General features: G+C 46.4%; 1 protein-coding gene across 1 annotated transcript in view; it reads left to right on the forward strand.

Moving 5' to 3' along the window:
- Window positions 1-26488, forward strand: part of RAP1GAP2 (RAP1 GTPase activating protein 2) — a 382570-nt gene that overhangs the window by 262512 nt on the left and 93570 nt on the right. The window contains exons 9-11 of the mRNA XM_060259483.1: window positions 5688-5741; window positions 9376-9459; window positions 19990-20090. Of these exons, the coding sequence (XP_060115466.1) occupies window positions 5688-5741; window positions 9376-9459; window positions 19990-20090 (239 nt within the window). The remainder of the gene's footprint in view (window positions 1-5687; window positions 5742-9375; window positions 9460-19989; window positions 20091-26488) is intronic.

Consider the following 26488-nt stretch of genomic DNA (forward strand, 5'->3'; position numbering starts at 1 on the left):
CGAGAGGAAGAGCAGCACGACGAACTTGTGCGGCAGCTGCAGCCCCAGCACCGACGGCAGCCAGCCCAGCATGCCCGGCAGCTTCCGCAGCAGCAGCATGGGAGTGCCGCGAGGCCGGCGGAACCCGAGGGGGAAGGCTCTGCCCAACGAGCCATCGCCACAGCCGAAGACGGGATGCAACCCTAAGCAAGGCTGTCTCGGGGAGTGGTGCCGGATCGAAAGAGAAGGGAGAGCGAAGCAACGAGGCTCGAGGGGGTAGCGGCGGGGGTTTGAAAAGCAAGATTTTACGCCGTATTTGCTGGCGTATAAAACAACTGGGCGTATAAGACGACCCCCCCCCCACTTGGAGGCATGTTTTTCAGGGCAAAAGAAGTCGTCTTATACGCCGGCAAATACGGTAAATCCTGCCTGAGGGAGCTTAGATGTCCTTTACGGGACATCATAAATAGATCCCTCCTGGAGGGGCGTTTTCCAACACCCTTGAAAGAGGCTATGGTCCGCCCCCTCCTGAAAAAAAGTACAGCAGATCTGGCCGAATTGGCAAATTACTGACTGGTCTCTAATTTACCGTTTTTAGGTAAAATTATCGAGAGGGCAGTGGCGTTGCAGTTGCATGGTTTTTTGGATGACACTTCCATCCTAGACCCTTGCCAGTCCAGCTTTCGTCCAGGTCATGGGACGGAGACAGTGCTGGTCACCTTGGTGGATGACCTCCAGCGGCATCTGGATCGAGGTGGTGTGGCGGTGCTGATGCTGTTAGATCTGTCAGCTGCGTTCGACACGGTCGACCATCGGCTACTGGCCCGCCGCCTCACCGACGTAGGGTTAGGGGGTCGGCTTTACATTGGTTCTCCTCCTTCCTCGAGGGTTGGGGACAAAGGGTGGCAATCGGGGGGTGAGCTGTCCCAGAGGTGCACACTAGATTGTGGGGTGCCTCACAGGGAGCAGTTCTCTCACCAATGCTATTTAATATCTATATGCGCCCCCTTGCCCAGATTGCCCGGAGGCATGGGCTTGGGTGTCACCAATATGCTTGGGTGACACCCAGCTCTATCTGCTAATGGATGGCCAATCTGACTGCGTCCCAGGGAATTTGGACCTGGCACTGCAGGCCGTGGCAACTTGGCTAAGGCTGAGTGGGTTGAAGCTGAATCCAGCAAAGACTGAAGTCCTTTGCATGGGTCAGGGCGCTTTGGCAAGGGAAATGCCTCTCCCAGTTTTTGACGGGGCACCGCTGAAAGTGGCGCACCAGGTCAAGAGCTTGGGAGTTCTACTGGAGCCTTCACTATCAATGGAGGCCCAGATAGCAGCCACTGCTAAGTCAGCCTTTTTTCACCTAAGGCAGGCAAGGCAGTTGGCCCCCTTCCTAGAGCGTCAGGACCTAGCAACAGTGATTCATGCAACGGTCACCTCGAGATTGGATTACTGTAATGCCCTCTACATGGGGCTGCTTCTGTGCCGAACCTGGAAGCTGCAGCTGGTGCAGAACGCGGCGGCTAGGCTATTATTGGGGCTCCCAAAATGGGAGCACATACAGCCAGGGCTGCGCGGACTGCACTGGTTGCCAGTTACATACCGGATTCGTTACAAAGTGCTGGTTATTACCTTTAAAGCCCTATATGGCTGAGGACCGCCTACCTGAGGGACCGTCTTTCCCCATATGAACCCCAAAGAGCACTGAGGTCAGCAGGGAAGAACCAACTGACCATCCCCGGGCTGAAGGAGGCAAAACTACAGAGCACTCGTATGTGGGCCTTCTCTATTGTAGCTCCACACCTATGGAACCAGCTCCCGAAAGAAGTGCGGGCCCTGCGGGACTTTGAACAGTTTCGCAGGGCCTGCAAGACCATCCTCTTTGGGATGGCCTTCACCTATTAAAAAGATAGAGGGACCTGCCTAGGTGACTTTCACCATCTGTTGAAATAGCACCAGAATGTTAATTTTAGTAATTTAGTTATTGCTTTTAAATATTTATTGTATAATTTACTGTAGTTGATTTGATGTTGTTAGCTGCCCTGAGCCTGCTTCGGTGGGGAGGGCGGGATATAAATAAAATGATTGATTGATTGATTGATTGATTGATTGATTGATTGAAGGAGCTGAGGATGTTTAGCCTGGAGAGGAGGCAGCTGAGAGGTGATATGATCACCATCTTCAAGTACTTGAATGGCTGTCATCTAGGATGGTGTGGAATTGTTTTCCATTGCCCCAGAAGCTAGGACCAGAACCAATGGGTTGAAATTAAATCAAAAGAGTTTCCGGCTCAACATTAGGAAGAACTTCCTGACCATTGGAATAGGCTTCCTCAGGAGGTGGTGGGCTCTTCTTCCTTGGAGGTTTTTAATCAGAGGCTAGATGGCCATCTGACAGCAATGAAGATCCTGTGAATTTAGGGGGAGGTGTTTGTGAGTTTCCTGCACTGTGCTGGGGGTTGGACTAGATGACCCTAGAGGTCTCTTTCAACACTATGATTCTATATTCTAATGTATTCTTTTTTGTATTGGCAAATTGGAATAATGTTTTTAAGGTATGCTATATATTAAAAAGTAAATTAGGTGGGAAGGAACACCTCTGAGAGAAACATGTTCTCAGTTTAACCCAGGGTTGAGGAGCAATAGAGCAATTAGCAGACTCTGCATTTATTACTTTGTATTACCTTGTACTCTCACCATCATTCTCCAATTCTGACATGTTTACTGCCTTTGTTGTAGTCCCACACAAATGCTACCCAGACCAAACTTGGTGTTCTTTCAATTTGTTAATTTCAGTATTTTGCCATTGGATTCTAACTTTGTACTACTTCACATACTTAACCACTGCCCACCAGCTATATGGGGCACTGCTCTCACCATCATTCTCCAATTCTGACATGTTTACTGCCATTTCATTGTCTGAGGAAGTGTGCATGCACACTTACAGTCTGAATAAAACTCTGTTGGTCTTAAAGGTGCTTCTGGACTCCAACTTTGTTCTATGAACTAACCATGATGTTCCAGTCAGCAATCTGGCAGCTGCATTCTGGACCACCTGCAGTTTCCAAAGCATTTTCAATGGTTGCCCTACCCAGAGCAAATTGCAGTTATCCAATCTGGAGGTGACTGTTTCATAGATCAATGTGGCAACTTCTGGTTCAGACAGATGAGCCAGCTGGCAGGCCTGGTGTAGGTAAAAACAATGACTGTGCTACCATAGTAGTGCAGAATCTACCTACACTGTGGAGTTTATAGCCACTTACAGCTAGCCTCTCAGTCTTTCCCAGATGCATGACCTCCACCTTGGATGGATGCAGCTTTAGCCACCTCTCCCTTATCCATTAGACTACCACATGCAGGTGCTGGGAGAATGCGGAGAGCTCTGCCGCCAGTTGCTCATCCAGCAGATTGAAGAGCTGAGTGTCGTCAGCATCTTGATGGCACCCAATCCCAAACCGCCTGATGATCTCGGCAAGAAAGGGTGTGTTTTTTTGAATAACATCAGGGAGAGAATTGAACCCTCTGAGGCCCCACAATTCAGGGCTTTTCAGAAAGACCTCTCCTCCAGTGCACACACCACTAAGAAACACTCATCTGGCAGAGAGATTTCCAGTGGCCAATCAGAAGTGCTGTTGACCCCCCCCCCCCCAAACACACTTTCTAAGAACACTGGGAGGCACCAGGCAAGGGGTCAGTAGGAACCATGCTGGGGACCTCTGGAACAGGGGGATGTGTATATAGTGCCTGCATGGACAGCTCTGGTGTGGGCAAACAAGAACACTGAAAAATCTAGTGATAGACTTGCACATACCGAAGCCTTATGCACATGCAAAACATCCACCTGACATCCACTTGTCAGACAGGGCAGTCATCAAGCAGTTATTGGGAGGGTCTACATGTGACTGACAGGTTTCTTGTACACATAGCAGGGATGTCTGAAAAGGGTTCTGGGATTAGGGTCACTCAGGGAAGAACAGGACATATTTTCATCTGTCCTTTCAACAGAGCCAGGGATTTGGGCCAAGGCTGGTAATGCTTGCCCTGGCCAGTAGCCAAGTCAGCACAATTGCAGCTGGAGAAATCCTGGACAGGAAGGAAATTGAGTTTATGACTGATCCTTTCTGATGATGCCAGCAATGCCACTTCGGACAGCAGCACACACTCAGTTTGCTGCTTCTTCCATTGCTTATCTGATTACCCACCAGAGCCAGCCAACCCGCACTTCTCTAGCCTTTCTGTCCAAATGTCCGGTGAAACCTGGCAGTGGAACACATGAGGCTAAGAACTTCCTACAACATCTTCCATTTTAGGGGGGGATTATAGAAAGCCTTTGACTGGAGAATATTAACTGTCTTTATTATTGTGAGCTGCTGTGGTGTAATAGGACTTGGAGTAATAGTCACTGAAAAGGCCTGAGGAGACCCAGAGTCAAATTCCTGCTTCTCATGAAATTCACTTGGGTGATTATTGTGGGCCAGCTTGGTCTACCTTGCAGGGTTGTTGTGAGCAGGAGAAAATGGAAGAACAGAGAACTACACACACCCTGCTGAGCTCTTTGGAACAAGTGGGTTAAAACAAGAGTGCCAAACACATTTGTTAAGAGGGCCAGCGTGTGTCATAAAAATTATATCTCCAGGTATATATAAAGGACGCAGACAAATACAATTAAAGATTTTTTTTAAAAAAGTAAAATAAAATATGCTTACAAGATTAGAACTCTTGCAATATTTTGTTTATTTAACAGTCTCTGATAACTGACATCTCTTGCTCTGAATTATTGCATCAAAATCTGGAAACAATGTCTGTGATGTAGCAATCTTGAGTATGTTGTTCACGTGTGTGTGTGTGTAAGTTGCAAACCTAATTTTGTCTACAGAAATCTGATGGTCAATGCTTTGAGCCTAAGACCCAGGGGAAAACACGAAATGGCTGGGCTTTTTGAGCTTTTGTACATAAGTTGCTTCATGTGCTTGTCAGCCAATGGAGAAAATGTGCAATTGAGCAAGCCTGGCAAAGCAAGCTGTGATGCAGAAGGAAGCAAGGGAAAGAGAAGGAAACAGATGGCAGTGAGGTGTTTGCAGGCATGATATGAGCCCTCTGGGGGCCTGATCCGGCCCTCGGACTGCACGTTTGACATCTCTGGGTTAAAATGTAGTACATTTCTTTTATTTTTTTTTAGACAAATCCTCAAACCTGCAAAACCAGTGTGATGAGGAATCCCTCTTTTCAATCACCCTCCCTCTCCAGCCTCATAGAATGTCATATTGGGCTTCAGCAGGTTTGCCTGTGGCTGATACTGCTGCTGAGCAAGCGGAGCTAGTTTTTCCAAAATTTCTTTCTCTCCAGTTCTGTCCCATGAGGGGGAACCATGACTGGTAGATAGGTGAATGTGCAAACTTTTGCACAAGCAAGTCAGAGTGGGAGCAAAAGCAGCCGAAGGTGGCTTAGAGTCTATGCCCAGCTGGACATGTCTGTTGGCCACTCCTCAGTGCTGTGGGCGCGAACATTCTGCGGCACATCCCATCCAGGACGAGTTAGCAAGGACATGCTCTGAAGGACATGGTGGTGCAGAGCTGCTTTTTCAAGGAGGAAAGTGGGCACAGAAAGACTTCCTGAGAGCCCAGGGAGGCTGGTGGAGACCTCTGGAGAGAGAAGCTCTCCTTCCTGCTCCGTCTCCTGCTTTCTTGTTCATGATTCTCTTCTGTTTCTGGACAGGCCTTCTGTGATGATGCAACTGGACTAAAGTTTAGCCCTGTGCTGTACCCCAAGGTAAGAGCATGCCAAATGAGGAGATGCAGGACTGGCTTCACAGCAGAACAAAAATCTTTGACTTTGGCACGTGTGCGCGCATGCACACACACATTCCCAATCAGCAGAGAAGCCTAGAATGCATATCTTAATCAGTGGGTATTAGCACTGAACAATGTGACAATGAAAACAGAGGAGCTTGTCAAAAGCTGTCCAAGTTCCATCATGGCCACTAGAGAAGACCAGAGTCCACAGCTGTTAAGGCCAAGCCAGCAGAGGAGGCTCCACACATCGCATCACCTTGGCTGGGCCAGCCCTGCTCCAAAGTAGCTGGGGGTTCCGCCTGGGAAGGATGCCCGTGAAGAGCACTTGTTTGCCTCCCCTGCCCCAAGCATGGAGTCTAGCCCTGGGATTCTTCTGGTCCCTCTTCGGCTGGCCCCCTCTGGAGCTCCAGCTCTGCCGTGTTCCCTGTCCCTAGAAGGCTTTCTGCTCATCACTTCACGCGGCGGGAGGGGGGGCGGGTGGCTTCACAGGATACATTGGGAATCCTGGCATATATTTCAGTAATTTAATGCACATTTGCTTAAGAGGAAGCCCATTGAACACAATGGCTTAGATCCAGTCAGCTTTTCTGCTGGTGAAAGAGGAAGGCAGGGTCCCTTCAAGCACCAACCATTTTGCTGGGGATTGTGAGACCTGTGCTTACAAAGGCCATGGTGGGAGGGGTCTGTGCTCTGCAGGAAGCAACAGAAAGTGGGAAAGCCAGTGGGATTTCCTTCACAGCAAACATGCATGGATCAAGGAGAACTCCCAGTGGTCCAAGTGGATATCAGGATTTTTTATTTGTTATTGCTTAGGAAAGCATTTGGGTTGGACTAGAGTGGTAGCCTAGTGTGGTGTGGTGAGAATATTGGGCCAGGAAATCCAAGTGTGGACCCTCCTGGAGCTGTGAAGCTCTGTGTGGACCAGTCCCTCTCTCATCCTCAGCTCCTTCACAGGGCTGTTGTGAGGATAACAAGGTGGGATAAAAATCCCACTAGATAGAATGTTCAAACTTTATTCCTAAGAGAATATGAATTCTCATTGTATAGAATCAGAGAGTTGGAAGGGGCCATTCAGGCCATCTGGTCCACCCCCCTGCTCAATGCAGGAGCATCCTAGAGCATCCGTGTCAAGTATTCATCCAGCTACTGCTTAAAGACTGCCAGTGAGGGGGAACTCACCACCTCCCTTAGTAGCTGATTCCACTGTTGAACAACTCTTGCTGTAAAAAAGGTTTTCCTAATATCCAACCAGTACCTTCCTGCCTTTAATTTAAACCCATTATTGTGAGTCCACTCCTCTGCTGCCAAGAGGAACAGCTCCTTGCCCTCCTCTAAGGGACAGCCCTTCAAATACTCATAGAGAGCAAACTCAAAGAGAGCCAGTTTGGTGTAGTGGTTAAGTGTGTGGACTCTTATCTGGGAGAACCGGGTTTGATTCCCCACTCCTCCACTTGCAGCTGCTAGCATGGCCTTGGGTCAGCCATAGCTCTGGCAGAGGTTGTCCTTGAAAGAGCAGCTTCTGTCAGAGCTCTCTCAGCCCACCCACTTCACAGGGTGTCTGTTGTGGGGGAGAAAGGTAAAGGAGATTGTGAGCCGCTCTGAGTCTCTTCGGAGTGTAGGGCGGGATATAAATCCAATATCATCTTCTTCATGTTCCCCCTCAACCTCCTCTTCAACAGACTGAACATTCCCAAGTCCCTCAGCCTTTCTTCCTAGGGCTTCTTGGCCTCCAGGCCCCTCGTAGGTCTCCTCTGCACCCGCTCCATTCTCTCCATGTCCTTCTTGACGTGAGGCCTTCAGAAATGCACACAAGACTCCAGGAGCAGCCTGACCAATGCAGAGTACAGCAGAACTAGGACATCTTGTGATTATGGATGTTATGCCTCTGTCGATACATCCCAAGATGGTGTTAGACTTTTTTGTCACTGCATCACATTGGCTGCTCATATTTAACTTACGGTCAATCTGTACCCCAAGACCTTGTTCATAGGCACTGCAACCTAGAAGTGAACCCCCCATTCAGGTTGTGTCTTCCTAATTTTTGTTACCCAGATGTAGAACTTGGCACATATCTTTAATAAATTACATATTTCCCAGTTTTCCAGCATGTTCAGATATCACTGAATTCTATCTCTTCTGGTGTATTTGCTGCTCCTCCCAATTTGGTGTCATTGGCAAATTTAATGAGTAGCCCCTCCACACCCTCATCCAGATCATTGGTAAAAATATTGAAAAGTAGTGGACCCAGAACCAAACCCTGTGTCACCACACTGGACACCTCCCTCCATTCAGATGAAATGTGGTCCACTGATGTCATTTCAGAAACAAAAACAGGGTTTTTTTTTTCTTTTTTGACTCATGATCAGCATGCGTTCTGTGGCACCACAATATGCGAGTGTGTGTGTGTCTTTCTGTGTATGATGCATCTCACAAGTTTTACTGATACTTGGGCCGCAGAACACACTAGCAAACCCCACAACCACCACTGTAACAGAGCAGCTCCCCAAAATGAAAGAAGAAGCTCCACCAAGGTTTGGCTGGAGTTTCAAAAGCTGTTGCAGGAAGAGAAACAGCATCTGCCAGGTGCAGCCTGCAGGGCTGGCCCTAGACTGTCTGCCCCCTAGGCAAGGCTAGCTTCTGGCACCCCCCCCCTTCACCGATAATGTTACCGAGTCACATGAGGGCACCCAATTTGGCACCCCCAGAAGGTCGGCACCTTAGGCAATCGCCTAGTTTGCCTAGTGGCAGAGCCGGTCCTGGGTGCAGGGCACACCCGTGCAATTCTACCCAAGAACGGTCCCTTTTGTTGTGATGTGGCCCCTCTCGCTCTCAAGAAAAAGGAAAGAGCGAGAAATGAAACTCCAGCCCAAATAAACCCACTGCAGGCAGAGGGTTACCAAGGAGTCCTTTGCAAGGAATAAACAGAGCACTGATTCCTTTGGCTGCCCTGGGATGGTTGTCTGAAGGAAGCTGTTGGGTGTTTGGAATGTCAACCGGCACAAGCCTTTGTGATGTCCAAAGTGGCCTCTTCGATCAAACCTGCCTTTGGCATCTGATGTTGGCTGCACAGGAGATGTGGAGCATGGAGTTGCTGAATGCTTTTAGTCCTGCTGATTCCTTCATTTATACCGTCAGTTTCGAACCCAGGCAGCCATTTTGATGCACTAAGAAGGACAATCAACAAGAATTTATCTTATACTGAGTGAGACCCCTGTGACTGGCAGAAGCTCTCCAGTGTCTTTGGCTGAGGAAAAGGCTGAGATCATTCATTTAACAGGAGGTGCCATCCTATTGGTCCATAGCTCAATATTGTCTATGGTGATTGGAAGTGGACCTCTGAACCACTGGCTACAGGGGAGGGCAGTATAATGGGATGAGAAGGTGAGGAAAAGAGGGAAGGAGCAAGTGGGGCCATGAGATGGAAAGGAAGGCCATGACATTCAGCCAAAAGTATGGATTTCCACAGGAAAACTAGGCCCTTTTATACACTGCCTCAGATTCCATGATGGAAGGGGGAAAAATGCCATAAAAATAAAGTTCAAATGGTAGCATTTTATGGCAAAAGTATCTTGGAGGCAAAAAATATACACTAAATGTTTGTTTTGTTGTAGGCCTCTCAGATGATCATTTCCTATGACGAACATGAGGTCAATGCCACATTCAAATTTGGTGTGATTTACCAGAAGTTTAAGCAAGTGAGTATTTATTTATTTAATTCATTTATACCCCCCCTTTCTCCCCATCTGGGACCCCCACTTCGCCTCTCCTCCACTTCATCCTCACAAGCGGAGGCTGAGAATGTGTGGCTGTCCCAAGGCTGCTGTCCCAGGAAGCTTCCATGGCCGAGTGAGGCTCTGAGCCCAGGGCTCCCTCTCCCAGTGTGGCAGGCTGGCTCTTGAGTAGCCAGGCCATTCAAGTCATGGCCAGTTGATATTGGACTGAGAGCAAGACCGATGCTGCTTCACTTCTTCTTTTAGTTGAGGGCAGCCTCAAGCAGATGGAGCTGCCAGCTCTGGGTTGGGAACTCTCTAGAGATTTGGGGTGGGGCCTGGGGAGGGCACAGTTTGAGGAGGGGAGAGAGTTCCCGGAGGGGGGGGGAATTGTACCAGACTGTCCCTTTTTTCCTCCAGAGGTACTGATCTCTAGTCTGGAGATCAGTTATAATTTGGGAAGAACTCCAACCCCCCCCCCCTTGGAAGTTTGCAACCTTATGAATCATAGAGTTGGAAGGGACCTCTAGGGTCATCTAGGCCAACCCCCTGCACAATGCAGGAACTTCTCAAATACCTCCTCCCCCACACACACACAATGACACCTGCTCAATGCCCAGAAGATGGCCAAAAAACCCAAACCCCTCTCTAGGATCCCTTGCCAAGCTGGCCTGGAGAAAAATCGCTGCCTGACCCCAAAGTGGCAATCAGCATTTCCCTGGGCGTGTAAGAAAGGGCCACAAGATCTAAGCACAGATGTAATCCCTCCTGCCCTCCTTTTCATGATCTGCCTAATTCACAGGATCTTCATTGCTGTCAGATGGCCATCTAGCCTTTGATTAAAAACCTCCAAGGAAGGAGAGCCCACCACCTCCATTCCACTGAGGAACTGTTCTTCCTAATGTTTATCCAGAAACTCTTCTGATTTAATTTCAACCCATTGGTTCTGGGCAACAGAAAACAACTCCGCAGAACTCTAATGAAACAACAAAGAAATATCTTAAACAACCTTTCGTACCACTATTCAAAATAATTCACATATTCTCTCTTATTGGAGACAGAGTGGGATGAAACTAGAGACTAGGAAGTCAGAGGCCTGGCTTCAGCAGTCTGCATGAAGTTTGATGGGACCAATCACCCTTTTGTTCATCCCACCTACCCATGAGGTTTAGCTCAGTATCATTCAAAGAGGCTTCTCTGATGAATCAGGAAAAGATCTTATTGAAAGATCAGCAGCAAACACTTAGCAAGGTCATCCTTGCCAGAACTGACATAAACTAAATTAATATTTATAGATTAATATTTATCAAAACTAAATTAATATTTATAGATGCTCCAAACCATGGGTTTCTCAAGAACAAGTCATGTCAGACTAACCTGATCACATTTTTTGAGAAAGTGACTACCTTGCTGGATCAGGGGAATGCTCTAGACATCGTTTATCTTGATTTCAGTAAGGCTTTTGATAAGGTTCCACATACTATCCCTGTTGACAAGTTGGTAAAATGTCTCTCTCTCTCTCGGCTTGGCTTCGCGAACGAAGATTCAAGAAGGGTGCAATAGTCCACGTTTGCTGCAGGCTCGCTGGTGGCTGACAAGACCAATGCGGGACAGGCAGGTCCGGCCACAGCGGCTGCAGGGAAAAGTCTGATTTAGGGTTGGTGCTGCAGCAGTGCGATTCTTCCTCAATCTCCTTTTGTAGTTTGGCTCCTATTACCGTTAGGTGGATCTGTAACTGGTTGACAGATCACACCCAAAGAGTGCTTGTGAATGGTTCCTCATCCTCTTGGAGAGGAGTGACAAGTGGAGTGCCTCAAAGATCTGTCCTGAGACCTGTTTTGTTCAACATCTTTATCAATGATTTGGATGAAGGAATAGAGGGAATGCTTATTAAATTTGCCGATGATACTAAATTTGGAGGGGTTGCAAACACAGAAGAAGACAGAAACAGGATACAGATGACCTTAACAGGCTGGAAAACTGGACTAAAATAAATAAAATGAATTTTAACAGGAATAAATATAAAGTTCTGTATTTAGGTAGGAAAAATCCAATGCATGGTTATAGGATGGGGGAAACTTGTCCTAGCAGTAGTATGTGCGAAAAGGATCTAGGGGTCTTCGTGGATGATACGCTGAACATGAGTCAACAGTGTGATGCGACAAGGCTAAAAAGGCAAATGCAATTTTGGGCTGTATCAACAGAAGTATAGTGTCCAGATCACGTGATGTGATGGTATCACTTTGCTCTGGTAAGACCTCCCTGGAGTATTGTGTTCAGTTTGGGGCACCACATTTTAAGAAGGATATAGACAAGCTGGAACGGGTCCAGAGGAGGGTGACGAAGATGGTGAGGGGTCTGGAGACCAAGTCCTATGAGGAAAGGTTGAAGGAGCTGGGGATGTTTAGCTTGGAGAAGAGGTGGCTGAGAGGTTGCAGAATTAGTGCCTGGAGAGGAGGTGGCTGAGAGGTGATATGATCACCATCTTCAAGTACTTGAAGGGCTGTCATCTAGAGGATGGTGTGGAATTGTTTTCTGTGGCCCCGGAAGGTAGGACCAAAACCAATGAGTTGAAATTAAATCAAAAGAGTTTCTGTCTCAACATTAGGAAGAACTTCCTGACCATTAGAGCAGTTCCTCAGTGGAATAGGCTTCCTCGGGAGGTGGTGGGCTCTCCTTCCTTGGAGGTTTTTAAACAGAGGCTAGATGGCCATCTGACAGCAATGAAGATCCTGTGAATTTAGGGGGAGGTGTTTGTGAGTTTCCTGCATTGTGCAGGGGATTGGACTAGATGACCCTAGAGGTCCCTTCCAACTCTATGATTCTATGATTCATTATTATTGCATGTTTAGTCTTTCACGCACTTTAAAAAAGGTACAGTTTGGGGAGGGGTGCAAGCACCAGTTCTTTTCAACAGTTTGGGGAGGGATGCAAGCAGCAGTCGTTTCCAACTCTGGGGTGACGTCGCATCAAAACGTTTTCACGGCAGGTGTTTTTATGGGGTAGTTTTCCATTGCCTTCCCCAGTAATCTACACTATACCCCCAGAAAGTGCATTTTAACACTTTTAAAAAGATTCCCAAGCCTAGCATTATTTATATCTACTTATATATTAATATAACTTATATCTAGTTATATTAACTACAAACGGGTGCAGTCTCTGGTGGTACTGTCTAAGCCCATTTCCTGGGAGACTAGATAAACACATTTCATTGAGTTAACACACAAAATGGTTCGTTCCCACTGGGTCCCCCCCCCCCCCCCCCACGTTTTAGCAGTGTTGAGAGAATAATATCCAACTACAGTGAATTATCTTTTATATATAATTCCACTTTCATGGTGGCAAATTCCAACTCATTGGTTGGATGTGGGGTATCAACTATTGGCTAATGAAGCATCTGCCACTGTTTCTGGCCTCCCATTAGCTGACTCCCCTGGCCCTGCCATCCCAGGAATGTTGAACAAATTCCCAAAACAGTCTTACCTCAGAGAGAGACACATCTCTGATGCGTCTCTCTGTCTTCTCTGTCAATAGGCCTCAGAAAGGTCTGCCACTCTACCAAAGGCATCACGGCCACCGCCAGCAACAGATCTCTGCCACCCTATCAATGCTCCCAGCACATGCAGCCTCTGAAAGTTGCTGAAATAGCCAGGGAGCCTGGCACCGCCAAGAGCATTTCCTCAGAGGGAATGGCTGTCCCACCTTTACTGTCTTTCCTGTCACTCCCTCTCTCCCTCGTCCCCTTTAGCCTTGCCCCAGGATGGTTGGCTGAGAAAGAAATAGGGTTGCCAATTCCAGGTTGAGAAATTCCTGGAGATTTGAAGAGTGGAGCCTGGATAGGGTAGTCTGAGAAGGGTTGGGACCTCAGACAGATACAATGCTATAGACTCCAAACCGACAATTTTCTTCTGGGGAACCATGGTTGCCAATCTCCAGGTGAGGACTGGAGATCACTCAGAATTACAACTAATCTCCAGATGGCAGAGATCACTTCCCCTGGAGAAAATGGCTGCTTTGCAAGGTGGACAGATAAGCAGGGTGCTTAAGACCAACAACGTTATCAGAGACAGACTGTTGGTCTGAAAGGCATCACTAAAGGTCTCTGAGGCAGAACTCATGGGGGCCAGTCTTGATTGGTGAGACATTCCTGAAGATTTTGTGGTGGCATTTGAGGAGGGCACAGGAGTTAGAGCTTCAGAGTGGGCTCTGCCAGACACAGGTTCTTGCTGTGGAAGTTGACTGGGTGATTCCAGATTTCCAGCCTAACTTCCAGTCACAGATTTCCAGCCTAACTTGCCTCACAGCGCTCGTGTTCAGATCACATGTGGGGAGAGGAGAATTATGTAAGCTGCTTTGATCTCCCCCCCCAACCCCGCACTGTGGAGAAAGACTGTCCTTTTCCTGTGTAGGGGTTGCAGGGAGGAGAAAGGCAATGGAAACCTGAAGTCAAAGGGGCAGGTAAAGGGAAGGAGATAGGGCTACCAACTCCAGGTTAGGAAATTCCTGGAGATTTAAGGGGTGGGGCCTGGAGAGGGTGGGGAATTAGGAGGGATGGGACCTCAGACAGGGGAACCACTGTTGCTAATCTTCAGGTGAGCTATGCTTCCGTGTGTGACTTCCATACGATACTCTTAAATAAATGCCAATTACAACAATTGAAAAAATTCTAATAGAGCATCACAAAAGTATACATTTCGCATGTATACTTTTGCGATGCTCTATTAGGATTTAAGATATATGTTTTCAATTGGTTGTAATTGGTATTTAGTTCTTTAAGAGTATCTTTTGGACATCCCACATGGAAGCATTGCTTCTCTTGTTTATCATCTCCATCCGTGAGTCTCATTTCAGTTGCCAAACCTCCAGGTGAGGGCTGGAGATCACTCAGAATTACAACTGCTCTCCAGATGGCAGAGATCAAATCTGCTTGAGGTGGGAAGAGTGAATGCCTTCACTTGGGTGGTGGGAAAACAGCAAGGGGGGGCACTTGCCCAGAGCCACTTTCTAGAGCCTGTTGTATTTTTTTCTCCATAACAGGCCTTTTTTGTAGTTATCTATGAGCAGGTTACATAAAATGGAAATAAGACTACATGATATAAGTGTCATAAAGAATCAAAAGGCATGAATATAATACCAAATGTATGATGAATAAGCAAAGAAAAAATACTAGAATAAATGATTAATGAGCAAGGAAAATAATACCAAAATAAAGAACACGCCACAGAACATGTGATCAATGAGCAAAGAAAACAATACTGGAAACTGAGAACTCTTATCAGGAGGCTATCCTGACGAACTGCCCCCTCAAAAGTCACGTCCCCCTCTCTCCAGCTTTCTTGGATTTCTGGGAGTGAAATTGCTTAATCAGTTTGGGGGTTGCGCCTAGTCATACTGAACCCACTCATTGTGGGCTGGTGAGAAATGGATCATAGAATCATAGAACAGAATCATAGAATCATAGAGTTGGAAAGGACCTCCAGGGTCATCTAGTCCAACCCCTTGCACAATGCAGGAAACTCACAAATACTGCGCCCCCGCCCCCCCAAACTCACAGAATCCGTATTGCTGTCAGATGGCCATCTAGCCTCTGTTTAAAAAACTCTGAGGAAGGAGATCCCACCACCTCCTGTTCCACTGAGGAACCACTTTAACTGGCAGGAAGTACTTTTTAACGTTTAACTGGAAACTCTTTTGATTTTATTTCAACCCGTTAGTTCTGGTCTGATCTTCTGGGGAAACAGAAAACAATTCAACACAATCCTCTAGATGACAGCCCTTCAGATACTTGAATGTGGTGATCATATCACCTCTCAGCCACCTCCTCTCCAAGCGAAACATGCCCAACTCCTTCAACCTTTCTTCATAGGTCTTGGTGTCCAGACCCCTCACCATCTTTGTTGCCCTCCTCTGGACCTGTTCCAGCTTGTCTATATCCTTCTTAAAATGCAGTGCCCAAAACTGAACACAATATTCCAGGTGAGGTCTTACCAGAGCAGAGTAAAGTGATACCATCACTTCACATCATCTGGATCATCTGTTAATACAGCTCAAAATTGCATTTGCCTTTTTAGCAAATGCATCACACTGTTGACTCATGTTCAATGTATGATCCACTAAGACCCCTAGATCCTTTTTGCACAAACACTCCCCTATCCTTTTGATCAGGTGACACAGAACACCCATGCTAGCTCTTAGTAATCACAGCCATCCTTCCTAAAAGTTCTAAAACTTTTCCAGCTATAGACGTCCAGCTGACGAGTCGGTAGTTACCCAGATCCTCCTTTTCCCCATTCTTGAAGATGGGGACAAAAATTGCCCACCTCCAATCTTCTAGCACCTCACCTGTTTTCCAAGAATTCTTAATAATAATGGACAGAGGCTCAGAAATTGCATCCACAAGCTCTTTTAGTACCCTTAAATGCAGCTCATATGGCCCTGAGGACTTAGTTTCATATAAAGAAACTAGGTGTTGATGTGCTATCCCTATGCTGATCCTAGGTTGCAACTCCCTACCCTCATTATATGTTCTGTTTTTGCTATGTTGAGCACCCTCTCCCTCAGAAGAGAGGACTGAGGAAATGTAGGAACTGGGCAGTTCTGCCTTCTCTTCATCACCTGTTACAATTTCACTTTCGTGTCCCAGCAATGGGCCTACCAGGTCCTTGCTCTTTTTCTTACTTTTAACATAAGAAAAGAATGCGTTTTTGTTATTTTTAGCATCTTTGGCTAGCCTAAGCTCATACTGAACATTAGTTTTCCTACCTTTTTCTCTACAAGCACTGGTTACTGGTTTATATTCATCCTTGGTTATAAGGCCCTCCTTCCATTTCCTAAAGGAATCTTTTTTATTTCTCAAGTCTTTAGAGAGCTGTTTATGGAGCCAATTTGGCTTCTTTAGGCTTTCTCCATTTTTTCTTCTCATAGGAATCATCTGTGATTGTGCTTTCAGTATTTTGCTTTTAAGAAATTCCCACCACTCTTGAACTGCTTTCTTCTTTAACTATTTCTGACAATGGAATTTTACCCAGCATAGTTCTAAGTTCTAATGACCATCACTCTCCTCTTCCTATATTGGGAAGTGGAAGCTGCAGGCTTCTTATCCACAGGATCTTGAGAAACTTCCTTCAAGCTTTGTGGAGGCTGGTGAAGTAGCCCTTCTTCCAATGATTCAGAATCAGTATCTGTAGGGAGATCCTGGAATGGACTGCTGAGTTGCAGAGGCTCAGAACATTTCTTTGATTTTCCTGCTCCTGCAGGTTACATTTTCCCATGAACCTTCCTCCTCTGTTGGGTTCTCTTCCAATTGTTGAGATATCACTTCCACTTCCCCCTGTTGTCCTTTCAAGAGCACTTCTTGGGTTCTGTCAAGAAAATCCTCACCTTCCTTTATACACTCTCATGTGGACAATCATGCCTCCAATCCCTGTATCTTCTCCTTCAGAAGGGCTACCAACTTGCTGCAAGTGTAATTGTCACTATCCTCAGGTAGCAATACAAACATCCCACAGATTTAGATATCCCTGCCTCAGTTCCCTTACCAGCCATGCTTCTGCAATCCATTTCAAAAGTAGTTCTCTTCATCTTGACTTCCCTGCAAATTCTATTGCCATCTGCCTCTTGAGACTACTTGTGAGGAACTACTCACCTTCCTACAGAATGTCCAGGCTAGACCCCCCAGGTTAAGTGCTACAGGCCAAGAGCTCTTTGGCTCTCACCAAAGGCTCATGCCTCTGGTGAGGAGGAGCCTTGCAATTTAAAGGCTCAAGTTCCCACCCACCTCTGACTCAACAGTCAGAGCAACAGTAGAGGGCAGGGCCATCAATCACCCCCAGGCAAACAGGCCCTCCTCTTTCAGCAACAGCCACACAAAAGACACACAGAAGCAATCAGAAACCCCTCTCCAGCAGGCTCCAAGCACTCACACAAATGTCTCACACTGCAATCCTAGGTAATGCTCCCCAAAAGTTTTGGAAAAGCATAATTAACACTCACTTGACCAGCAGTTCTATCCCAGCTCCAAGCACCTTCTTCTAATGCAGCTGAGTCACTTCTGCCTTGGTTACATACCCTCCTGGCAGGTTGGATAAGGGCTGGACAATCTGGAAGGGGCTGGCTTTAATTGAACTATGAATACTATGTTCATATATATGTTCATATGTACTATTATTGTAACAATATTCAACAAACCGTAATAAATCAACCCAGTTGTCCTGTTGAAAATTGATATAGCAGTGGAGGAATTGTTCCAAAAGTTGATTAGCACATTTTGATTAGCCATCAGTTTCTGGAAGATAAGTTGAACTTAGATCCTTCTCAGTCTCAGTTCATTTCAAAAATTCTTTCCAAAATTTAGCCACGACCCTTTGTCCAATATCACTTTCTCTGGGAAAGAATGGAGTCTGACTACATGCTGCAGGAACAGTTTAGTCAGCTTTTTAGCTGAAGGCATGTGTACATGGTACAAAATGGGCCTGCTTAGAAAATGTATCCACAACTACAAAAATCATAGTTTTCCCTTTACTGGGGGGAAGATCTGTCATAAAGTCCATAGGCACAATGGCCCACAGTCGGAAAGCAGTTTCCAATGGATATAACATTCCAGGGCCCCCCACCCCCCAATTTTTTCTCCACCATGCAAGTAGTAACATATTGCCATAGTCTGATGGATTCTCTGTGTCCAAAGTATTAGTTGATCTCAAGGTTCTCCATGATCAATGCATATTTTCAAGATACTGCAGCTCAAGGTTAGAGTGTTCTGAGAGGCTTGGGTTCGAATCCCTGTTCTGCCATGGAACTTCACTGTGGGTGACTTTGGGTCAGTCGCCTGTTCTCTCAGCCTTATCATAAGGCTGTGAGGATAAAAACGGAGATGGGGAGAATCGTGTAAGAGGGGGAGAACATAAATATCTAATATAGGTAACTTTAAGAATAAAGGATGTTTATGCCTCGAGTACGTAATCTGATGCAATTTATTGTGATAATGACTGCAAATGATAATTAGTTGTCCTATGTTCTGTAGGGACATCAGAACACACCAAAAGGCCAATGTGGAATGCTGTGCAGAACTTCTCCTCAGTGGAAGCACATCAGTTAGACACCTGAGCAGGGGGTTGGACTAGATGACCCTAGAGGTCCCTTCCAACTCTATGATTCTTTGATTCAAGGTTGCATCTCCCCATTGCTGCTTTTCAGTTTTAAAAGATCAGACAAAAATGACACACAAATGATGTGTAATATGCTGTTAGATCTTCAGTGGGTTTCCTTCTGCATGCCCAGACCTTTTGGAAGCTAGCAGTGCCCAATGCCATGAAGGTTTTGCAATGTGGGAGCCATGTGTCTGTCATCCAACTGTGTCACTGCTATCCGTGCAAGGCCAAATCCTAGAGAGAGAGAGAGAGAGAGAGAGAGAGAGAGAGAGAGAGAGAGAGAGAGAGAAAGAAAGAAAGAAAGAAAGAAAGAAAGAAAGAAAGAAAGAAAGAAAGAAAGAAAGAAAGAAAGAAAGAAAGAAAGAAAGGCCATAGGATTAGCCTACCCCACCCCCCACCTCGCTAACATCTCTGTGATTTAAACAACCTGTTGGGTCATTTAAACTTCAGCCATGGGTGAGCTGTGCATATTGTGAGAAAGTCATCAAAGGGAATTGGTCTTTTTCAAGCCTTAGCAGAGAAATTAAGTATTGGATGGAAGATCTGTGATCAGATGACCTGTTAGTTTTTTTAACATCTACTTAAAAACAGATGTATGCAAATTTCATTGGCCAATTGCTTTGGGGGAGGGGCTGCATCAGTGTTTCCTATAAGCTGAGTTAGTGTGAGCTAGCTCACAGGTGTTTTAGCTTCTGGCTCACACATTTCTGTCTTAGCTCAGAAAAAATGGCCCCAGAGCAAACGAATGTATGCAGGAGCTCACAAAGTACAATTTTTGCTCACAAGAGCCCACAGCTTCGAGGGAGTATTACCCCTCCCTGCTGCCTTTCCCCCATTCAGCAGCCTCCTCCTGCAGCTGCTACTTTGGAGCAGAAGAGCCATCATGTTGGGCCAGATCAACAGTTAATCCAGTCCAGTCCCCTCTCTTCGCACCTGATGCCTCCAGGCAGGCCTCCCCGCCTCCTCAGCCCCCACCACTAGAGGGCTTCAGCGTCTGACTCCCATCCAGCTACTGTGGGGAGACCTAGGTGCCATCCATTCGCCCAGCCTTCAGTGAAATCCATTCAAGACAGCATCCTTTACCACATCTTGTGGCAGGGAGTTCCACAAGTTTGTCGCAGGGGAGAAAAACTGAGCTGCCTAGCTTTCTCCTTGTAGTTGAAAGTAGCTTGGTGGGGCAATTTTGACAGAGCAGATTTACAGCCCTTCCTCCAGCCTGCATTTAAGTAAAAATCAAAGTACTGAGAAAGCTTATAATGGATCTTACCTGAAATATGTTCTTTGACCCTAAACTGGGTCCTCTGACTGGATGGTTAAAAAACAAACAAGCTTTTCACAGCATTGGTCTTTGGTTTGGTGAACTTTGCAGACCCAGGAAGAAGAACTGTTTGGAAATAATGAAGAGAGTCTTGCATTCAAGAACTTCCTGAGTTTACTGGGAGATACCATAACACTCCAGGATTTCAAGGGGTAGGTTAAAGGAACAGTTGCATGTATATGTTGTCCTTGTGTGAAACACCACAGGGAAAGAATCCAGTCATGTGTGACAGCATCTCAGGACTGCTTTTTTGTAGTGTTGCACTAGCACGGGGGAGGCCAAACTTGCTTAATGTAAGAGCCACATGGAATAAACATCAGATGTTTGAGAGCCTCAGGGTGGAAGGAAGGAAGGACCTGTGAATTTAGGGGTAGGTATTTCTGAGTTTCCTGCATTGTGCAGGGGTTGACACCTGCCAAGCCATTATCTCCTGACAAGAATATGTAATCTTTCATTGAAATCTGCCTCCGTTCCTGAGGACTGGAAGGTAGCAAATGTCACCCCCATCTTTAAAAAGGGTTCCAGAGGAGACCCAGGAAATTACAGGCCAGTCAGTCTGACTTCAATACTGGGAAAGTTGGTAGAAACCATTATCAAGGACAGAATGAGTAGGCACATTGATGAACACAAGTTATTGAGGAAGACTCAGCATGGGTTCTGTAAGGGAAGATCTTGCCTCACTAACCTGTTACAGTTCTTTGAGGGGGTGAACAAACGTGGACAAATGAGACCCGATAGATATTGTTTACCTTGACTTCCAGAAAGCTTTTGATAAAGTTCCTCATCAAAGGCTCCTTAGTAAGCTTGAGAGTCATGGAGTAAAAGGACAGGTCCTCTTGTGGATCAAAAACTGGCTAATTAATAGGAAGTAGAGAGTGAGAATAAATGGGTAGTCTTTGCAGTGGAGGACGGTAAGCAGTGGGGTGCCATACGCTAAATAATTTAGCGTATAATTTATAAAATTCCCTTTTAATTCCAGCTTGATCTACAATTTCTTTTTATTTATTCTATTTATGATTTTTTTCTCCCTTTTTTTCTTCAATTGCCAAGCCAAGTATTTCCCTGGCTTATTAGCACTCTCAAATGATTTCTGCTGTAGCCTTTTTAAATTCCACTCCACCTCTTTATTCAATACGTGTCTAAATTGGTTCTGCAGAATTGTAATCTCCCACAATATTTTCTTTTTCCCTGGTCTTTTTTTCAGTTCATTTTCTTTTTTACCTATTTCTGTTTGTAAGTCCATCAATTGTTTTTCTTTAGCTCTTTTATCTTTATTGTTCAATGTAACTAGTATTCCTCTCATAACAGCTTTATACACATCCCATATGGTCTGAATTTTAACATCCTGATTTTCATTCACTTGGAAAAAAGCTTTAGTTTCTTTTTAAAGAGATTTCACTATTTCTACTTTTTGCAATGTCTTCATTTAATCTCCATCTTCTCATCTTTTTCCTTTCTTTCACTAACCACATTAATGGATTGTGGTCTGCACCTATTTTCAGAAGAATCTCTATTTTGTTAGTGATAAGTCCCAAATCTTTCGTAGACCATACCATATCAATTCTTGAGAAGGAGTTATGCCTTGCTGAAAAAAAAAGTATAGTCACACATATTAGGATTAAACTTTTTCCATACATCTTCCAGACTTTCTTGCTTTGTTAATTCAAAAAATGACTTTGGCAGCTTGCCATCTTTATTCTTTTTGTTTCCTGATCTGTCCAAAGAGTTCTTAATAGTTCCATTGAAGTCTCCCATTAACATTACTTGATCATAGGTCACTTGGTCTAATTGTTGCATAATGTCTTTTTAAAAAGCATCTTTCTCCCCATTAGGGGCATATAATCCCAATAACAACGTCTTTTTCTCATTCATAAACACTGTCAAGTCTGAATATAACTCTGGCTCAACCAGAGAGTATGCTGGGTAGAACCAAATGCTGCTAGGGCCTCACTACTGTTCCCCCTCCCTTTCCTTAGAAGTTCTTCCTGCTTTGAAATAGTGATGTGTGAAAAGTCTTATCTGAACCTTCTCAGCCCAGGCCTGTGGGAGTCGTAGGAGCCTAGTAAAACATCAAGGCCACTACGCCTAATCAACATGAGAATGTACTAGTAACATCTATGTGTGAATGTCCCCTGCACAATTTCCCTGCCCTTGGGAATGCTTTTGAAGTGATCTTTATATGCAATGTATTTACTGTACGGTTTTAGTCTCTTCAAACCCTGGCTTAGGCCACAAGCATCCAGTATCAATAAACTAGCTTCTTTGTATCTACATTGACTCATTATTGAATCTGCAGACTTGACAAACACCTCCACTGCAACATATCTGCCTTCATTGTCTTTAAAAATCAGTTTTGGCTCCAATTCTTTTTTAATATAAAAAAACCACTCCCTTTTTTTTCTTTAGCTAATGAAAAAAATTCTTCTCCTCAAGGCAGACCAAACATGAAAGAATTGGAAATAGGCTGTGAGGCTTTTGCGAAATTTTTTGCAGATAAAATCTCGTCACTCCGCCAGGACTTTCCTGCCACATTGAATGCAGTAGATGAACCCGGGGCTCCGTGCCTGTCTTCTGGTGTTATCTTGGATCACTTCGACGCGCTTAGTTTTGGGGAAGTCGATGAAGTTCTCTCAACTGTACGCCCTACAACTTGCGACCTTGACCCATGCCCCTCCTGGCTAATCAAATCCTGCCAGAGGGAGCTTAGATATCCTATACGGGATATCATAAATAGATCCCTCTTGGAAGGGCAATTTCCAACATCTTTGAAAGAGGCCATGGTCCGCCCTCTCCTGAAAAAGAGTACAGCAGACCTGGCCGAATTGGCAAATTACCGGCTGGTCTCGAACCTACCATTTTTAGGTAAGGTTATAGAGAGGGCAGTGGCGTTACAGTTGCAGAGTTTTTTGGATGACACTTCCGCCTTAGACCCTCACCAGTCCGGCTTCCGTCCGGGTTATGGGACGGAGACAGTGCTGGTCGCCTTGGTGGATGACCTCCAGCGGCATCTGGATCGAGGCGGCGTGGCTGTGCTGATATTGTTGGATCTGTCGGCCGCATTTGATACGGTCGATCATCAGTTACTGGCCCGCCGGCTCGCCGACACGGGGATTGGGGGATTGGCCTTACAGTGGCTTTCCTCCTTCCTCGAAGGACGGGGACAAAGGGTGGCCATTGGGGGGGAACGGTCCCGGAGGCACCCACTAGTATGTGGGGTCCCACAAGGGGCAGTTCTCTCCCCGATGTTATTTAACATCTATATGCGCCCCCTTGCCCAGATTGCCCGGAGGTTTGGACTTGGGTGCCATCAATATGCTGATGACATCCAACCCTACCTGCTAATGGATGGCCGGCCTGGCTCCGTCCCAGAAGGCCTGGACCTAGCATTGCAAGCCGTGGCAGGCTGGCTCAGACTGAGTGGGCTGAAGTTGAATCCAACGAAGACAGAGGTCCTGTGCTTGGGTCGCGGTGCCCTGGGAGGGGAAATCCCCTTGCCAGTCCTTGACGGTGTGCAGCTTAAAGCGGCACGCAAGGTCAAGAGCCTGGGGGTTCTTCTGGAGCCTTCATTATCAATGGAGGCACAGATAGCGGCCGCTGCCAAGTCCGCGTTCTTTCATCTTCGTCGGGCGAAGCAGTTGGCCCCCTTCCTAGAGCGCCGCGACCTAGCAACAGTGATCCATGCTACGGTCACCTCGAGACTGGACTACTGCAACGCCCTCTACATGGGGCTGCCCTTGTGCCAAATTCGGCGGCTGCAGCTGGTGCAGAACGCGGCGGCTAGGCTGTTGTTGGGGCTCCCAAGGTGGGAGCACATACAGCCGGGGCTGCGCGGACTGCACTGGTTGCCAGTGGCATACCGAGTTCGCTACAAGGTGCTGGTTATTACCTTTAAAGCCCTATATGGCCGAGGACCTACCTACCTAAGGGACCGTCTCTCCCCATATGAGCCCCAGAGGGCACTGAGGTCATCTGGGAAAAACCAGTTGAATATCCCTGGGCCAAGGGAGGCCAGACTGAAAGCCACCCGGGACCGGGCCTTCTCTATTACTGCTCCATTACTGTGGAACCAACTCCCTGAGGAGGTGAGGGCCCTACGATGTTTAGAGGGATTCCGTAGGGCCTGTAAGACCCACCTTTTCAAGATGGCCTTCAACTAGCGAAAAACTGTTACAAATCTAGATATGCTGCTAGAAATGCTTTTATTCCTGAAATGTTTTTACTTCTGAAATTTATTGAAACCTGTTTTAACGCCATACTGTTATGTTAATTTTAATATTCTGTAATTGTTTTAACTATTTTATAAGTATAACTGATGTAATGTGTGTTTTATGTTGTGAGCCGCCCTGAGCCTGCCCCGGCGGGGAGGGCGGGATAGAAATAAAAAATTATTATTATTATTATTATTATATTATTATTCTCCAAGAGACTTGTTCCATAAAAATTTATAATCCAATTGTTTGATATGTACTTTTTGTAGACAAACTATATTACTGTTATTTCTGTTTTTTAATCCAATGGAAAGTTGCTTTCCTTTTTTATGGTGAATTAAGTCCATTTACATTCCAAGAAATTAATTTGAGCTCTCTCTGGCAAGCTTTAATAAGCTAGGAGGGGCAAGAGTCCAGATTGCAAGTTGTAGGGCGAGCAGATGCGAGAATCCTGTCAACTTCCTCCAGACTGAGAGCGCTGAAACCATCCAGGACACACTCTGAAGACAGGCACGGAGCCTCAGGTTCCCATACTGTCTCCAATATGGCGGGAAAGTCGTGGCGGAGCGATGTGACCTTATCTGCAAAAAAGTTCACAAAAGCCTCACAGCCAATCTCCAATTCTTTAGAATTTGGTCTGCCTTGTGGCAGAGTTGTAAGGGTCCGAATTGTATTGAACAGTTGTGCCGGGTGCGAAGTTGCAGATGCAATCTTAGCCGCAAAGTATGTTTTCTTTGTTTTCTTTAATTGCTGCAACTCCTGGTTATACCAGGTGCCGACTTTTGGCGGGGGCGCAGAGGATGTCTAGGTGCAATCTCATCGATGGCCCTGGAGAGCCTGTCATTCCAAGACTCTAGCAAGTCATCTAAGGAATCGCCAGGGAGCCAGAGATCCCGTAGAGCCGTCAGGAACCGTTCTGGGTCCATCTGACTCCGCGGGCGAGCTAAAATACGCTCGCCGCCTAAATGGGCTTGGGGTGGGACATCCACACGAGCCTTGAGGGCATAGTGGTCCGACCATGGCACTGCTTCAGCAGTAACATCGTCCACTAAAACTCCCGCTGCGAAGATCAAGTCTAACATGTGCCCCGCCTGGTGAGTGGGCGTTGTAACAATTTGGGAGAGTGCTAGTGTCACCATGGATGACACCAGGTCCGTCGCCTGTCTGGAGGTTGCGTCATCGGCGTGGACATTGAAGTCACTGAGGATCAAGAGCCTCGGATACTCCAATGCCCAGCCTGCTGCAGCCTCCAGTAGGGACAGTAAGGCGCTAGCTGGTGCGTTAGGCGGTCGGTACACCAGCCAGATCGCTAACCCCTCCCCAACATCCCTTGCCAGACCGGCACATTCAATACCCTCAATCTCCGGGGCCGGGAGGGCCTGGAAGGAGTAAGCCTCTCGTATGAATAGAGCCACCCCTCCCCCCCGCCCTCTAGTCCGTGACTGGTGAAAGACCAAGTATCCTGGGGGCGCCATCTGGGAGAGAGCTACAGTCTCCCCGTCACGCACCCAGGTCTCAGTCACGTATGCCAGGTCCATATCCCGTTCAGACAGGAACTCCCGAAGGGTAGAGGTTTTATTATTTATGGACCGGGTGTTGCATAACACCAGTGACGGAGGCGAGTATTTTACCCTGGCTCCACTACCTGTCACCGTCGGGATGGGATGCAGGCTGTTCCTATGTTCCTAGGGTCCCGTCAAACATGGATGGAAATTTCCCACAAATTTGCTGAAAGTCCATGCTTGTGGGGGTCTGGTGGATGCCCGTCACCTTGATTCCCAGTGGATCGAACAAACTACTGAGATCCCCATCCACCACTAGCAAGTGTAGAGTACCTGAGAACTGTCTGTAATTTACCCAGAAAATTTGTACCCCTAGTACGGTGACCTCTCTTTTCTGGAAGTCCCACACGATGACTAGGGATGGGTGTAACTAAGGTCCCCCCCCCCCCCGGCACAGTTGTCTGAGAGTCTGGGCCAAAATGATGGTATGGGCAGCCCCAGAGTCCACCTCCATTTTGCATGGAGCACCCTCTATTAAGACGGTGGTTTTAAATTTTTCTGTGGAGGGCATGGACAGTTAGCATACCTGGCCGCTTGTTGCTGTGAAGGCATGTAGTTCCTCCATGACAGCAACCTTGTGGTCATTTTGTTGATTTGGGGTTCCTCCCATTGTCTGGCAGGTTGGCTTGGAGCAGCAAACCTTTGCCAGGTGTCCGGTCTTCCCACACTTAATACATACATAGACCTTTATTGGCATCAATACAAAAATACAGTATACCTTAAAACCAACAGTGACAGAATGGATATAATAAAAGACCAGCAAAATTTAAATGACGTAAA

This window comes from Heteronotia binoei, chromosome 18 (genome assembly GCF_032191835.1).
Source record: "Heteronotia binoei isolate CCM8104 ecotype False Entrance Well chromosome 18, APGP_CSIRO_Hbin_v1, whole genome shotgun sequence".
NCBI classification, from domain to species: domain Eukaryota; kingdom Metazoa; phylum Chordata; class Lepidosauria; order Squamata; family Gekkonidae; genus Heteronotia; species Heteronotia binoei.